We start from the raw sequence: 13,433 nt of genomic DNA, 5'->3' as shown, positions 1-13,433 counted from the left end.
GTACCTAAGATCATACTCAAATTTATATAACTTCTACTGCCCATGTGCTGCCCTAATTACAACATGGAGGAAAAAGTTCAACGTAATAGTTCAAGGTCTAAAAATTAACCAATTATTTAGCAGTCTCCACCACTGGCCCTTTATACTCTTGCTGCATTGGTCTTCCAGTAATCCACTACAGGAAAGAATAGCACACCTTTATTCAAGACCTTCAATGCTTCTAAAGCAATGGCTGGCAAGCTTCTTCCTATCCAGCCTATCCCCAGCTCCACAAGGTCTTATGATTCAGAAGCAAAATCTGTTATTGAAACCATTTATTTCTGTTACTCTACTCAAGTTTGCTTTCCATGGCACATCCCTCAATACTCTGACACAGTGCTTTGAAGCCAAGAGGCCACTAATGTTACAGCTTGCTTGAGATAAGCAGTAATTTACCTGAAGAGATCCTTCTGACTGAACGCTGGTTGATAAACAGAGAGCTTGAATATAAATTCAACATAGATGTAAAATAAAGAAACAGAAAAGATCTAGATGGCCTCATTCTCAACACTTTTTGTACCACACCTTTAGTTATTATGTCCCCAGGATAAACAAATGAAAACACCAGCCAGCTCCTGCAAGCTCTACAGCACAACAGGCAATTATCCCTGCTTATCTTGTTCCACTAGCATCCAAAATCAGGTCTCTAATTTCAGTGTTTGGCAGGATGTAGAACAAGGGCACCAGAGAGAAAGACTACTGCACAAAACCAAAGAACCTTAACATCTTTAAACATGCAAGAATTGCCATGTCATCCCAGAAGAAAGAATTTCTCACCCTCCAACAGGGTCCACCACGATATCTCTAGGTCTGTCTAGGTTCTCCCAGATTAGAACAGTTCTCATGGTCCCATCTGTGTTGGAGACCTCTATCCGATCTGTTCCTACAGAAGTCAAGAGAGAGAATGAGAAAGACATCAAAGACCTCTGGAATCACAAGAGCTAAGGCAAAACACATCCATACAACAATGCATTCTTCCCCTCCATCCATCTCTGTTCACAGCTGGAAGATAGGTAAGAAGCGTGGCTCAAAGTGTCACCTTCCATTAGATCTCTGAAGTCACCTCTGTGGCTGTCACTGGTGCTAAGTCCTGTATGAATGCAAATCAGCTCTTTCCTAAGGCATCAAGGTATCTCCGTAGGCATGAGAGAACAGCTAGAAAAGAATCACCTTCCTATCATCTCTCTGAACTATGACTCTTCAGCAGGGAACATCCTCCAAGTACTACCTGCTGCACCCCAAGATACACTGTTGGAAGATACGTAAACACACACAATCACAAGCTCTGCAGCAAGACAACAGTGATGCTTGACTTCTACTATAAACCCTTCTACAGAATTAGTACTGGGGATACTGCAAAGAGGATTAAACTAAGGATTCCACCTCAACTCCCACTTTGTTAGAAGCACATGAGATGAAACTCCATTTTTTTGCTAGACAGAAGCAGACAAATTTGGAATGAGACAGATAGAACTACCCAGCTGTTTTTCAGTTTTCATGACTAATAACGAAGACAGAAGCCTAGGTAAAGCAGAGGATCCCAGTACCTGCATCAGTCCAGTACAGCTTGTTGGTGACCCAGTCAATTGCCAGTCCAGCTGGACTTTCCAGGCTGGTGTCCACCACAACCTAAATAAAAACAAAAAGAAAAAGACCTTAGACCTTAGGGAGAAAGCACTTGCCCAGTGCACTACCCATTCACAAACAACATTAACTTTCAAAAGGCAGAAGCCCAAGCAGAGCAATGCCATACGAGAGACAGCATGAAGGACTTAGAATTTCAAATAAGTCTTACATTTGGAGAAACATCTATTTTTCATGTCTGTTCAATCTGTAACTCCAAACTTTGAAATCTGTTTCCCTCATTTATGGTAACATTAGCCTAAGGTCATGGGCAAACAGCATTCCCAAGGAGCATGGCTCTTGTTCCAAATGTAGGACATAACAGAGGATTTAATACTTCTTCCTTTCAGATTTCAGGGCTACAACAAAGGAATTGACCACAGCTTACAAATCAACATGCTTCATGTCCCAGTTCAAGGTTTTCCATACAAGCAGGAACGTACACCAAACTTGTGTATGGAGTGTTCAGTGATCTCAGGGCTCTTCTGAGCCAGAACTAGGCAAACTAATGAACGACAAATCCAGCACGAACTGCAGCTCGTTAGAAGGCCAGTGGATCCCAGCAGCTTCCAATCTGATGCTCAAGGAGTCTCCTGGCTAGATAACCTCCACACGTAGTTAACACTGTACCTCCTGACTCGATCCATCCCATTTTGCTCGGCTGATTGAGTCGGTGCTAACGTCTGTCCAGTAGACATAGTCATCCTTTGAGTCCCAGTCTAGAGCCACAGCGCTGCGAACATCAGCAAGGGGGATGACATCATCTGACAGGTCATCTGTGTCAAAGCTGATCCGACGGATGTCCATCCTTCGGGCAAAAAGCAGGAACTTGTCAAGACCTGATCAAAGGTCGAAAGGTCTTCTTTTAATTTCTCTAAGTTCAACAACACAGTGATAGACACAGACAATTCCCTGCCATATCCAACCTTAACCACTTACACCATCTCTCACTGGCAGGTCACAGCCCAGGATTTTATTGGTAGCAAAATATCACCCAAGGGGGTGGGTGGGCAGGGGGGAACAGAGTAGTAGGGAGCTGTCTCCTGGGGGTAACCTATGCTGAGGGAACAAAGTCAACCATATTCTTCAAAGAATGGCATAGACCCCCCTCCAAATCAAATAGCTATGCCATCTCTTGAGAATCTAGGAGGCAGTTGGCCTAATTCTTCCACATGGTTGCAAACCAAGAGAAAGTGTGGCAATCAAGAGGACTGAATTTTTTGTTCATCACTGACACAGCTCCTATGGGAACTTTACGGAAACAATCAGCTGTGACAGGTAGCATGGCACCAACAGCAGCCCTGAAATAAGGACCTGAGGATGGACCTTCTCTGTATCCCCACCCATCGAGCCTAGTGAGGGCAATGGGAATGCAGAACAGGGGAACGCATCAAAAAGGTGAAGCATCCTCTGGTGGGGCCCTTAATACTACTAACTCAGTCCATCCAGCTGCATGTCCTTGGAAGCAACTGCTGCTGCTTACTCCCATTGCCAACCCTCTGCCACCCGCTGAACATCTGAGCATGCAGGCTGTGGTCCCACCTCACTTACTCTGGGCACAGGCATGGCTGCTGGTCTTGCGGAAGCCCGTGGGGCAGGCACAGGTGTAATCCTTGCTGCTTGGCAGGCAGAGGTGAGTACAGCCCCCGTTGTTGGCCCCACAACGGTTTCTCCCTGCTCAAGTAGCCAAAGACAAAAACAACCACGCATAAAGCAAAGAGTAAAGAAAAGAGGAAAAACACCAGTCAAGGCATCAAGACCCACACGGATAAGATAACTTGTCTATCCAGAAGTTAATTGAGAATAAGGAAATGTATAAACTAAAGCACTAACTCCATTTGTAGGGCTCAATTTTAAAATAAAGCATTTAACTCAATCCACTTCTAGAGCAGATTATGGCAATTGAAGAGGAATAAGAGAGGTGTCAGTCATTGCTAGTACCCACTTACGATTTTTTTCCCAAAACAGCTCTTGCATAAACAAGCCAAAAGTATTTCTTACTGAAAGGCCTCCACTCCCACGTATCAGCAGGGGGAGCTGTGGTAACACCTAACACCAGGTTACCGGGGCTGGGAGACCTCAACTGAACTGCCAGATGGAGCAAGCTCTGCGGGAGCTCTGGACAGAGGTGTCGGCAGTGGATGTGTCGATATGCTGAGTTCAGGCTTGCCATGTCCCTGCTTTACAGGGCGGTGGGTGGCAGCAGGTCTTCTAGTGGCTCAAATGGGTCTCTACCCTCTCCGCAGTTACCTGCTGGCTGGCGCTGAGGATGCAGTGTGTGGATGTCCATAGGGAAGTGGAGTTTGTTGCGGATGATCTCCTGGTTCTTGCCTGTGAATTTGTTGGCACTGTTGATGCTCTTGGTGTGCCAGTCTGTCCAGTACAAACTGTCCTCAAACACGGTGATAGCAAATGGGTGTGGGAGGCCTGTAATAGACATTCAATACACGGATATAATCAGGTCCAACAGGACTCAGGCTAGCAAGGAGACAAGAAAAAGCTCTTTCCACTGCCCCTTAGGCCTTACCACAGTCAACCCGCTCAAATCCACCTTCCACTAATATAACAGACAATTCCTCTCTCCTGTCCATTGAAGACCGGGTAGCAAACCCCATCGCTCAGTGGTGGCAGAATTCATCCCACAGTGAAAGAACAGGAGACAAGCATAGAAGCAGGAGCCAGTGGCCCTGAAACTCAGAGTAGCACTGTGCTACTCTGACTTCTTTACTGCAGAGATCACACCCCGTACACAGCCCTGTTACTTACCTTGGCTAATAACAGCCTTCCTATTCCGCCCATCGAGGTCAGCCCTCTCAATGACATGATGTTTGGCATCCACCCAGTACATTCGATGTCCTGCATAGTCAATGGTCAGTCCATTGGGCCAGAAGAGGTGCGTATCCGCAATGATGCGCCGATTAGAGCCATCCATGTTGGAATACTCAATGCGAGGAGTGTTGCCCCAGTCAGTCCAGTAGATAGTGCTGGAGGAGGCAGGGAGAGACAGGCTAGAAAACTCATGTCCCACATACTGCACCCAGCTCAGTCCCTATCAGGGCAAAACAGTTATCAGTCCTGTGACCTTGAGTATGAGATTTGGTCACAGCCATGGGAGAAGTGACCGCCAACAAGGTAATACCCAGCACTTTCAGGCTGGTGAAGCCTGAAGGGCCCAGAATAGGATTAAGTCTCTGAAGGCCCCCAGCATTGCCAGGTTCCCCAAACTGGCAGTACCAAACGAAGGCTTGAGCCCACAGGCAGCCTTTGTGACCAAGGATGGGGTTTTCAATGTTCACCTGGAAGCACTTGCATGGAGGGCTCACTGGGGTCCTACGTTTTCACTCACCCCTCCATAGGATGTAGGGCAATTGCTCGGGGCTTCTCCAGGTTCTGCCACAAAAGCACTTTCCTGTGAGTGCCATCCAAATTTGCTACTTCAATTCGAGATGTCCCAGAGTCCGTCCAGTATAATTTGTCATGGATCCAGTCAATAGCAAGTCCACCTATCTCCAGGGGAGAATTAAGCACAGAATGAAACCAGGAGCAGGATCTGCTCAGAAAAATTTTCCTTTCCCTGTCTGCCTCAGAAGAGGCCCAATTCAGTCCTCCTGTCTCTTCCCCCGTCACCCAAGATTAACTCCATGGGGACACTGATCTCACACCCATTCCATCCAACCCATTCCCTTGCTCAGGGAGATGCACTCCATTTTGAATGCTGGGTACCCACTTTTCTCCACTCACCCACCCCTATTCTCACACCATGGTCAGTCCCCAGGCTTTTGCCTTTTTTGTGGTGACGCACCTGGGCTCTCCAGCCCTGTGGAAACCACCTCTTCCACATTGCTACCATTCAGATTGGCCCTCATGATGCGATCGAGAGTGACATCAGACCAAAACACCAGCTCCTTGCTGTGGTGGAAGTCAAGGGCAATGGCATTTTCCAGGTTGTTCAGGAGCAGTGTATACTCTGAGCGATGAGGCAACACTTGTCGGATATCAATTCGATTGGCAAAGAGCAGCACTGGCTCTGGTCCTGAGAATATACAGGAAGACAGCATTAGAGTACTTTGACAGGGTCCTGCCTACCATTCCCTCTGCACCAAGTCCCAGAACATAGTTTTGCAGTACTGGCAGCAAGAAATCAACTCCCAAGTGCAAAACACTTCAGAGAACTGTTTTCACATCCTCAATACACACTCCTAACTCAAAGATGAGCAGTTTTAAACCTTTTGGCAAACATTCACTCAGCAAGAAGTGATCATTCCAGATCTCACCTAAGCCCACCTCACCTCAGCCTCTAAAACCATACCACTAGGCAGCCACTTGGCAGCTGGACTATAGTTTTCTTTTCCTATATCCGTCTCCTAGCCATACAAACACACATGCTCTACCACATCTTCTACCACAGACAAGACACAGTTAAAATCTGCCTCAGCCAGATACAAACTCAGCAGGTACTTCCACTGCAGAGAAAAAGAAAAGAAAATTTTAAAAAAAACCAAACCCACACAAAAAAACCAAACAACCAATATCAACATCCATTATGGATTTCATTAGGGCAATTCCTAACAAAATCTTAATTCTTTAAATGGAATTTCTAATTCCTCAGCTCCTCTAATGTAGGAGCTGAGGAATAAAGTTAAACAAGTGTATAGATGCCCTTAAAAAACAGGACATGTCCATACAGCATCCACTCACAGCATTCAGGACTGGTGACCAGCATCAAGGGTCAAACCACAAGGAGGTGTGATACACCATCACTGACTGGAAAGGTTAAGACACTTCCTGAACAGAGGCAGAGGCAGAAGGCTGTTTTTGTCCCAGGGTCTGGATCACCAGGAATGACAAGGGACTAGGAAAAGGCAGCAAGGGCTGTCCTGCTGGCAGGGAAAGGAAACAGTGAAGTATCTCTCCATGGTCAAGATCACACAAAATTTTCCCAGGCATTCACCAACAACCTGGGCATATCTAATACAAATCCAGGTACTTCCTTTTCCTCACACGTTGGCTTAGTGAACAGCATAATGCTGCCAACGAAGCATTAGAGACAAAATTATGAGAACTGGACCAACACGCACACACCAAAATAAGTTTGAACGCCTCTTTACCTAGAGCTTTGCAGCTACGCTTGTCAGGTCGCAGCTCGTAGCCTTGCTCACACCAGCACTGGAAGCCTCCTTCGCTGTTGGTACAGCCTTGGCTGCAGTAACCTTCCTCAGCACATTCATTCACATCTGCATGTTACAGACAAAGGGAGAAAGTTACCATTAGATTATCAACAAGCCAGGCAATCTCTCCAGTAGCTTTCTTCTGATTTCATGCTCTAATTTGCAACCTATCATAGCCATCAACTTCAAGCACATCAAAGCAGCAGGGAGGAGGCTACTGCTCCAAAAACCCACCTTGGCATGATCGGCCATCTTCCAGGAGCCTGTAACCTGTATGGCAGGTGCACTGCACCATCCCTCGTACCATCTGGCACTTCTGAGCACAGCCACCATTGTTGACATTGCAGTTCTCCTCCTCTGTTCGTGGACCTGCAAAAGGGACATGTGAAGATAACTGAGCTGAAACCACAAGGCAGCTGCTTGTGTCCTCAGCTGTTAGGCAGCAGTCACCTTTCAGAACAGGCTGAGCAAGAGGGTGAGGACACAGGCTGTGCTGGAAGCTGCCTCTTCGCAGTCAGAACTCTCCCCTGCAGGCCACAACCAAAGGGGACAACGAAGCTCAGAACAAGATGCTTTTAGGATTCAGTATCTCTGCAGACAAACTTTGATACCTGAGATCATAATCTTCTCCTCATTATTCCTTGTCTGCAGTATGTAATCGGCAAAACCACCAAGGTCATTTTCCACAGTCTTCAACTCTCTCCCATTATCACAACCCAGGCTTTCTTCCTTACACACATCCTTCAGCAACACCAGACAGACTCCCACACATCACAGTGCCTCCATTTATGTTTAAGACTGAACTTGGAGAACTTACGGCAGTTTTGATGCGGACTCTCATCACTGCCATCTTCACAATCATTTGCTCCATTGCACAGCTTCCTCTGGCCAATACAACGCCCGTTCCCACACAGGAACTGGTCTGGGGCACATTGAGGGGTCCCTGCGATAGAAGAAGGTGAAAGTAAGCACACCACAGCTTACTGACAGAACAACAGTCATGGTGAAGAAAAGGATACAGAATGTTTTCTAAGATTTGTTACAAAGTTTACATATGAGCACAAATCCATGACTTCCTCTTTCCTCGAATTCAGCTCATCTTGCACTCTTTACTGCTCCACATATCTTTACGCTGATTTGGAGGCCTGCAAACTCTCCTCCAGACTGAGTCCAATGTTGCTTTACTGGGAAGTTCAGCTATTTAGTTTCTCTCAGAATGACTGGAAGGTCCTGGCTTAGTTCCCTTTGGTTCCAGATTCCACAACCCTACTCAGCATGTGCAAGAGAGGAGTCAGTTCCTCACTTTAATCATCTGATATGTCATCCCAGCATGGCTATGGATCTTAAACCTGCCTAGGAATGAGTGTCTTCTCCAGCCCTAACTGCACTGTGACGGACTTGGAATGAGATTTACATGCATCCTTGAAATCTGAGCTCAGGCAACAGGATTTCACACATGAGCTACACGCTTCGACTTCTGCTGTTGGCAGGGAGACTCTACAGAATTCTTGTAAGTAAAGTAATACTGTTTGTAGGGGCTTTGCCAATCTGATTGTTTCTTCCGCAATAAATGCACTGTCCTGTTGCCTCTTATTTCTTGTACTGCTTAAGCTGACTTGGTTAGTCGTTTCCAAATCATCACCCTCTGATAATCCTAGGAAGACAACAGGACAATACAGTTATCAGCAAACAATTAGATTGGCAGACTGCCTGTAAGCAGCACAGAAAAGGGTAGTTGTGAGATTAACAACAAGTACAAATAAGAACTAACAGACACACCAACTGTGAACATAAAACCAAATCACATGCAGATTCACTTTTCAGAGCACAGGAATGCTTTATACAAAGGATTCTGAAACTTGGACTGCATTTGTCATATCGAACATAAAGAGCCTTACATCAGCTGATCTCCTAGTATTCTAGGAATCTTCTCTCTATGGCCAATAAAAATATAATTCTGCTCTAAATCCAAGAGGTGACACAGGATTTTAACTCTTGCTACAGACATTTGAGACAGCACACTACTTTGCTTAGATGAGCCAGTACACATTCTGCTTGGAAGCCCTGAGTTAATTTTTACCTGCTGACTATCACCATAGACCTAAAGCAGAACCGCACAACTAACTTTACAGTAACAATAGCTGTACTCAACCACCTTGAGGTGGAGAGGTTGAATTTCAGTGGCTCTGGAAGTTTGACTTGGCTTCTGGGTGGCAACTGTTCTTTCAGTACCTCTAAATACCTTTGTTATCAGGATGAGGAAACAGGGTTACCGGCTTGTCTTTAAGTACAATTGCTTTTTCCAGGATCATCACCATCTCCTGCACACTGGTGCTCATGACAGCTGGCCAGTCTAGAGCAGCTGTTCTCAAATGGCTACAAAGTGTGCCCCTCCAGCTCCTCTGAGTTCAGCTGTCCTTGTAGAACACCTACTCTCCCCTCCTCAACAGGCCCAAACAAGGGGTACAGTTTCACAAATCCCTTCTGTCACCCCTAAACCCACTGTTTAAAATACACTGATTGAGAAGGGTGAGTATGCACAGCTGGGCTCCACTCACTGGGATGCATTCATGGACCAGTACACACTATTCCGCAACAAGGCCTACAAACATCCTGAAGGATTTAAGGAAAATAGAAGATTCTAGACATTCCTTGAATCCTACCATAACACTAGGGTCTGTTGAAACCCTCCTCTTCTCCATAACCACTATTATATAAAAGAATGGCTATATGGGAAATGATTACTAGAAAGAGAAAGAGAGACTCCTGAGCAAATATCTAAGGGGGAAGCTGACACCCTTAACCTCTAAAACAAAGGCTTTATCCTTCACTTCCACAAAACGCCCTTTTTGATTCCACTGCCTGCTAGAATCGCTTGGCAATTTCACAAGGCAACAGGAAAGCTATCCAGAACTATCTAGAAGGCAGGAGTTAGACATAGTCCATTTGACAAAGGTAGCAACTTTGCATGCTGTTAATGTTTCTAAGTCTGAATGGAATAATCTCGGAGCTCTGTGGTAATTCATAGTGTAGGGACAGGATAGGAAGACACAGGAATCTGGTATTTGACCAGAAAACACCATCACTTACGTTACTTCAAGCATACAGACCTGCACCTGTTTGCAAGAGTGTAAAATAGCCTATAGATCCCATTCCTTGGGAAGGACAGAAACTCTAGGCTGAACTCAGTGAAGCAATCCAAAAGAGACTTCACTACCTATTACCTCCAGGATGGAAACATTAGCTATAAGCAGTAAGGCAGCAGGCCAAACCTGTGTTCTCACAGTTCTCCTCATCGCTGTTGTCAGAGCAGTCATCTTCCCCATCACAACGCCAGGACAGACGGACACAGCGCCCTGATTTACAGCGGAACTGGTCAGCTGTGCACATAGATGTAGCTGAGGGACCAAAAAAAGAACATTAGATGAGCGAGAAGGATTAGAAGAGACCCAATTCCAAAGCTGACAGTCCCAAACACTCTTTTGCATCCACAGAAACTGAACACTTCCACCAGTTCCCAGCACTCACTGCAGTTCCTCTCATCTGACTGGTCATCACAGTCAAAGTCTCCATCACACCTCCAGCCAGCATTAATGCACAAGCCACTGTTGCACATGAACTCTCCAGAGCGACAAGGCTGGTGAGATGCTGCAGAAATGATAAAGAATATGAAGAACAAACTCAGACCATTGTAACATCCCCAGAGCCCCTCAGCACCACCCTTACACTCCACTATTGTGGAACTTGGTCCCGAATAGACCCCTCCTGGAAACTGCTTTAATTCCTGTACGCGGAAGCATACTGACTACACAGTTGCCATCACTATTCTCATTTTCCCGAGTTAAAAAAAAAAAAACGAAAGACCCAGCTTAAGTGTGACCAATTAGATTGCTGTCTACACTGCAACCCCCCTCCAGCCAATGCAAAATCCATTTAGGTTTGCAACTCAGATGCTTGGACCAGTATATCAACCTGCACTAACTTACAGCAGTCAGATTCATCAGACCAGTCCCCACAGTCATCGTCACCATCACAGTGGTAGATGTCCAAGATGCAGCGTCCATATGCACACTGGAACTCCTCCAAGCTGCAGGTAGCAGCTGGAACATCTGATGCTAACAAGGGAATCAAAGAAAAAATGCCTGAGGTGACAGGGCACAATCCAGTCTAGATGCAACCTTCTCAGTCTAATAACGGACTAGCAAGTATTCAATGGAAAGGTGTTGGAAATTTCTAGCCATTGCTGCATATCTCTGCATGACTTGTATTACTGAGAGGAACCTGAATGCTGTTTGTGCTTCACTAAGGGGCAGGTTAAACCTAAATATAAAGACACCTGTGCAGACAATCCACTAAAAATAAAATAAAATAAAATAAAATAAAATAAAAATAAAATAAAATAAAATAAAATAAAATAAGATAAAATAAAATAAAATAAAATAAAAAAAAATAAAAAAATATGTTACATAGGATGATAGTCTATAAACACTAACTTTTCAAGAGCCTTTAAGTTCTAGAGAAGGAAACAGCTATGAAGAAGGAAGGGCTGATGCAAAAGCAACAAAAAGGATCCATAAGTATCACCTTCTATCTTATGCTTGAGATATTATGTCCTGGTGCCCTCCAGAAAGTGTTTAAATTGTTTATTAAACCTGAAAAAGGTAGATACAAAAACAGATGGAGAAATACAGCTACCCTTTGGGGTAGCTCTGTATTAAGGATTGAGGCATGTCAGAATGCAAGGTTAAAGTATGGAATGATTCCTTTAAAATTTTAACAAAAATAAGCACTTGAAGATCAAAGGAAGCAAGCAAGCAGCAAAGTGCCCAGGTCTGCACCTGACCTTTGAAGATTTTCTCCCTCCCTTTCCTCTCAAGCTGTCACCAAAACAAACCTTGCCGTATCAGTAAGGAGCACTGCCAGACAGATGACCCTGGGCAAAGCCCAACAAACTTACAGTCAAGGATTTATCCACTGTTCTCTGTTCAACAGTACACTATGTGGGAAGGGATGAAAAACATTTTGAGTCCCACACAACAGAATCTGACACCTCTTCCCGTACTGTCCAGAGAATGAACTGCATGTTTCAGGCATATGAATCTTCCAACTGAGGAGCTCTGAAAATAAATCCATTAAACAAAATGGAAAAGAAAGACTGACAGTCTGGGAAGTGAACTACACCTGCCTCTCCAACCTGAAGTAGTGGGCACAGCCTGCAGGCATGCAGTAAGAGCAGTGAGCATCCAGCAGCTGGATACTAAAACGTGTGTTAACGTGTGCGTCATCAAAGGAGCCTGAAAGGAACGTTTAGGTCTCCTTGAGGAGAAAATTAAGTCAGTGACTTAAATTCTCATGTAGTATGATTCAATTATAACACACACACCGCCAAAAGAAATACACACACACACAAAAAAGAAAAAACACACAAAAAAGAACAGTATAGTCCCACCTTCTCCTAGATGAATGATAAGCAGGATTGGAGATAAGGAAAAGATGACAACCACATGGAGCAAGATAAGAGGTAGCCAAACTCAGCTTCTTAGCAAGTTACTTAAAATGCCTTATAGAGACAACTGCCGGCCAGGACTGGAGAAGCATTCCAGCTCAGAGAAGCAGGGGTACCAGTTCTGGGTGCCTCTCCCCTCCCATAGGAGGCAAGGTTGAAACACCTCCCCTCCCTTCCCAAGGGTCTATTCATGGCCTGCAGGGAAGCAACAGGCAAGGGAACGAGAAAGGGAGAGAGGGAAAGGAGAGGGAGAGAGGCTGGTTTCCTCTTAGAGCCCTTTCCTGCCTTAGAAATTTTTGCAGCCCCTGGCTCCCTGCCAACTCTCATTATCTGGAGAGATAAAAGACAACTCCCCCATGCATCCACTCCCCCTGCCCTTCAGGAGCTGGCGGCCCTGATCCCCCTCCCAGAGCCTTTTGAAGTTTCCTGCTATCTAGAACAAATTCTGCAAAATGCCTTTGAGAGCAGGGTGGGGGAAGGGACCGCTGCAACTTCCACAGACACCAACAGTGCTCACAGACAGGGGAGAGAGGCAGTGGGGGTTAGGAAGGGACATAATAGACTCCTGTCCCACTTCCTACAAGCCTGTGAAGGTGGAGGAGAAAACAACTGTTGTGGGCTCTCACAGCCCCCCCCCTTTCCCCATCAGTCACATCGGCTTCCAGCTAACTTGTCCTATCAGCCCTTTTCGGACAACGTCCTGCATAAAGCATCCAAGTGAAGAGAGGCTGGTCAGCCAGGCAGCCCCTGCAGTGTGCCAGCTGGGGACGTGCAGTCCCTGAGGATGCTGTCAGTGAGCAGAGCCCCCCCCCCCGAAATTTCAGGCAGGAATCCGACAACAGGAAAAAGAACGGAATAGTTTTCTTCCCTTCCCCCCTGCCCTCCAACTCCTACAGTTTTATACAGAGCTGTATTTAGTAAAGCATAAGCCTCCTGCTCTGACTCAAGGTCACACAGCCATGGGAAGGCACAGAGAAGCAGCCAGGCACAGACGAAGTATGCCTGTGAGGTAACACAAAAGATATACCGTTCCTTGTGCCCTCTGGGACAGGCAACAGAAGGCAGCATAGCTGCCAGTACAGGCAGGACTAACTTGT

At 45.7% G+C, this 13,433-nt stretch overlaps 1 protein-coding gene across 1 annotated transcript in view; it reads right to left on the bottom strand.

The window, feature by feature from the left end:
* LRP4 (LDL receptor related protein 4) overlaps nt 1–13,433 on the bottom strand; it is an 87,738-nt gene that overhangs the window by 16,084 nt on the left and 58,221 nt on the right. The window contains exons 6-19 of the mRNA XM_075501617.1: nt 10,817–10,945; nt 10,359–10,478; nt 10,103–10,228; nt 7,648–7,773; nt 7,065–7,199; nt 6,771–6,896; nt 5,465–5,695; nt 5,009–5,165; nt 4,429–4,646; nt 3,913–4,089; nt 3,214–3,336; nt 2,293–2,501; nt 1,587–1,668; nt 817–922 (exon numbers count right to left, since the gene is read on the bottom strand). Of these exons, the coding sequence (XP_075357732.1) occupies nt 817–922; nt 1,587–1,668; nt 2,293–2,501; nt 3,214–3,336; nt 3,913–4,089; nt 4,429–4,646; nt 5,009–5,165; nt 5,465–5,695; nt 6,771–6,896; nt 7,065–7,199; nt 7,648–7,773; nt 10,103–10,228; nt 10,359–10,478; nt 10,817–10,945 (2,065 nt within the window). The remainder of the gene's footprint in view (nt 1–816; nt 923–1,586; nt 1,669–2,292; nt 2,502–3,213; nt 3,337–3,912; nt 4,090–4,428; nt 4,647–5,008; nt 5,166–5,464; nt 5,696–6,770; nt 6,897–7,064; nt 7,200–7,647; nt 7,774–10,102; nt 10,229–10,358; nt 10,479–10,816; nt 10,946–13,433) is intronic.

Source organism: Mycteria americana, chromosome 5 (assembly GCF_035582795.1).
Source record: "Mycteria americana isolate JAX WOST 10 ecotype Jacksonville Zoo and Gardens chromosome 5, USCA_MyAme_1.0, whole genome shotgun sequence".
NCBI classification, from domain to species: Eukaryota; Metazoa; Chordata; class Aves; order Ciconiiformes; family Ciconiidae; genus Mycteria; species Mycteria americana.
Note: the sequence above shows the minus strand (reverse complement) of the source record. Positions and strands in the feature narration are given on the sequence as shown.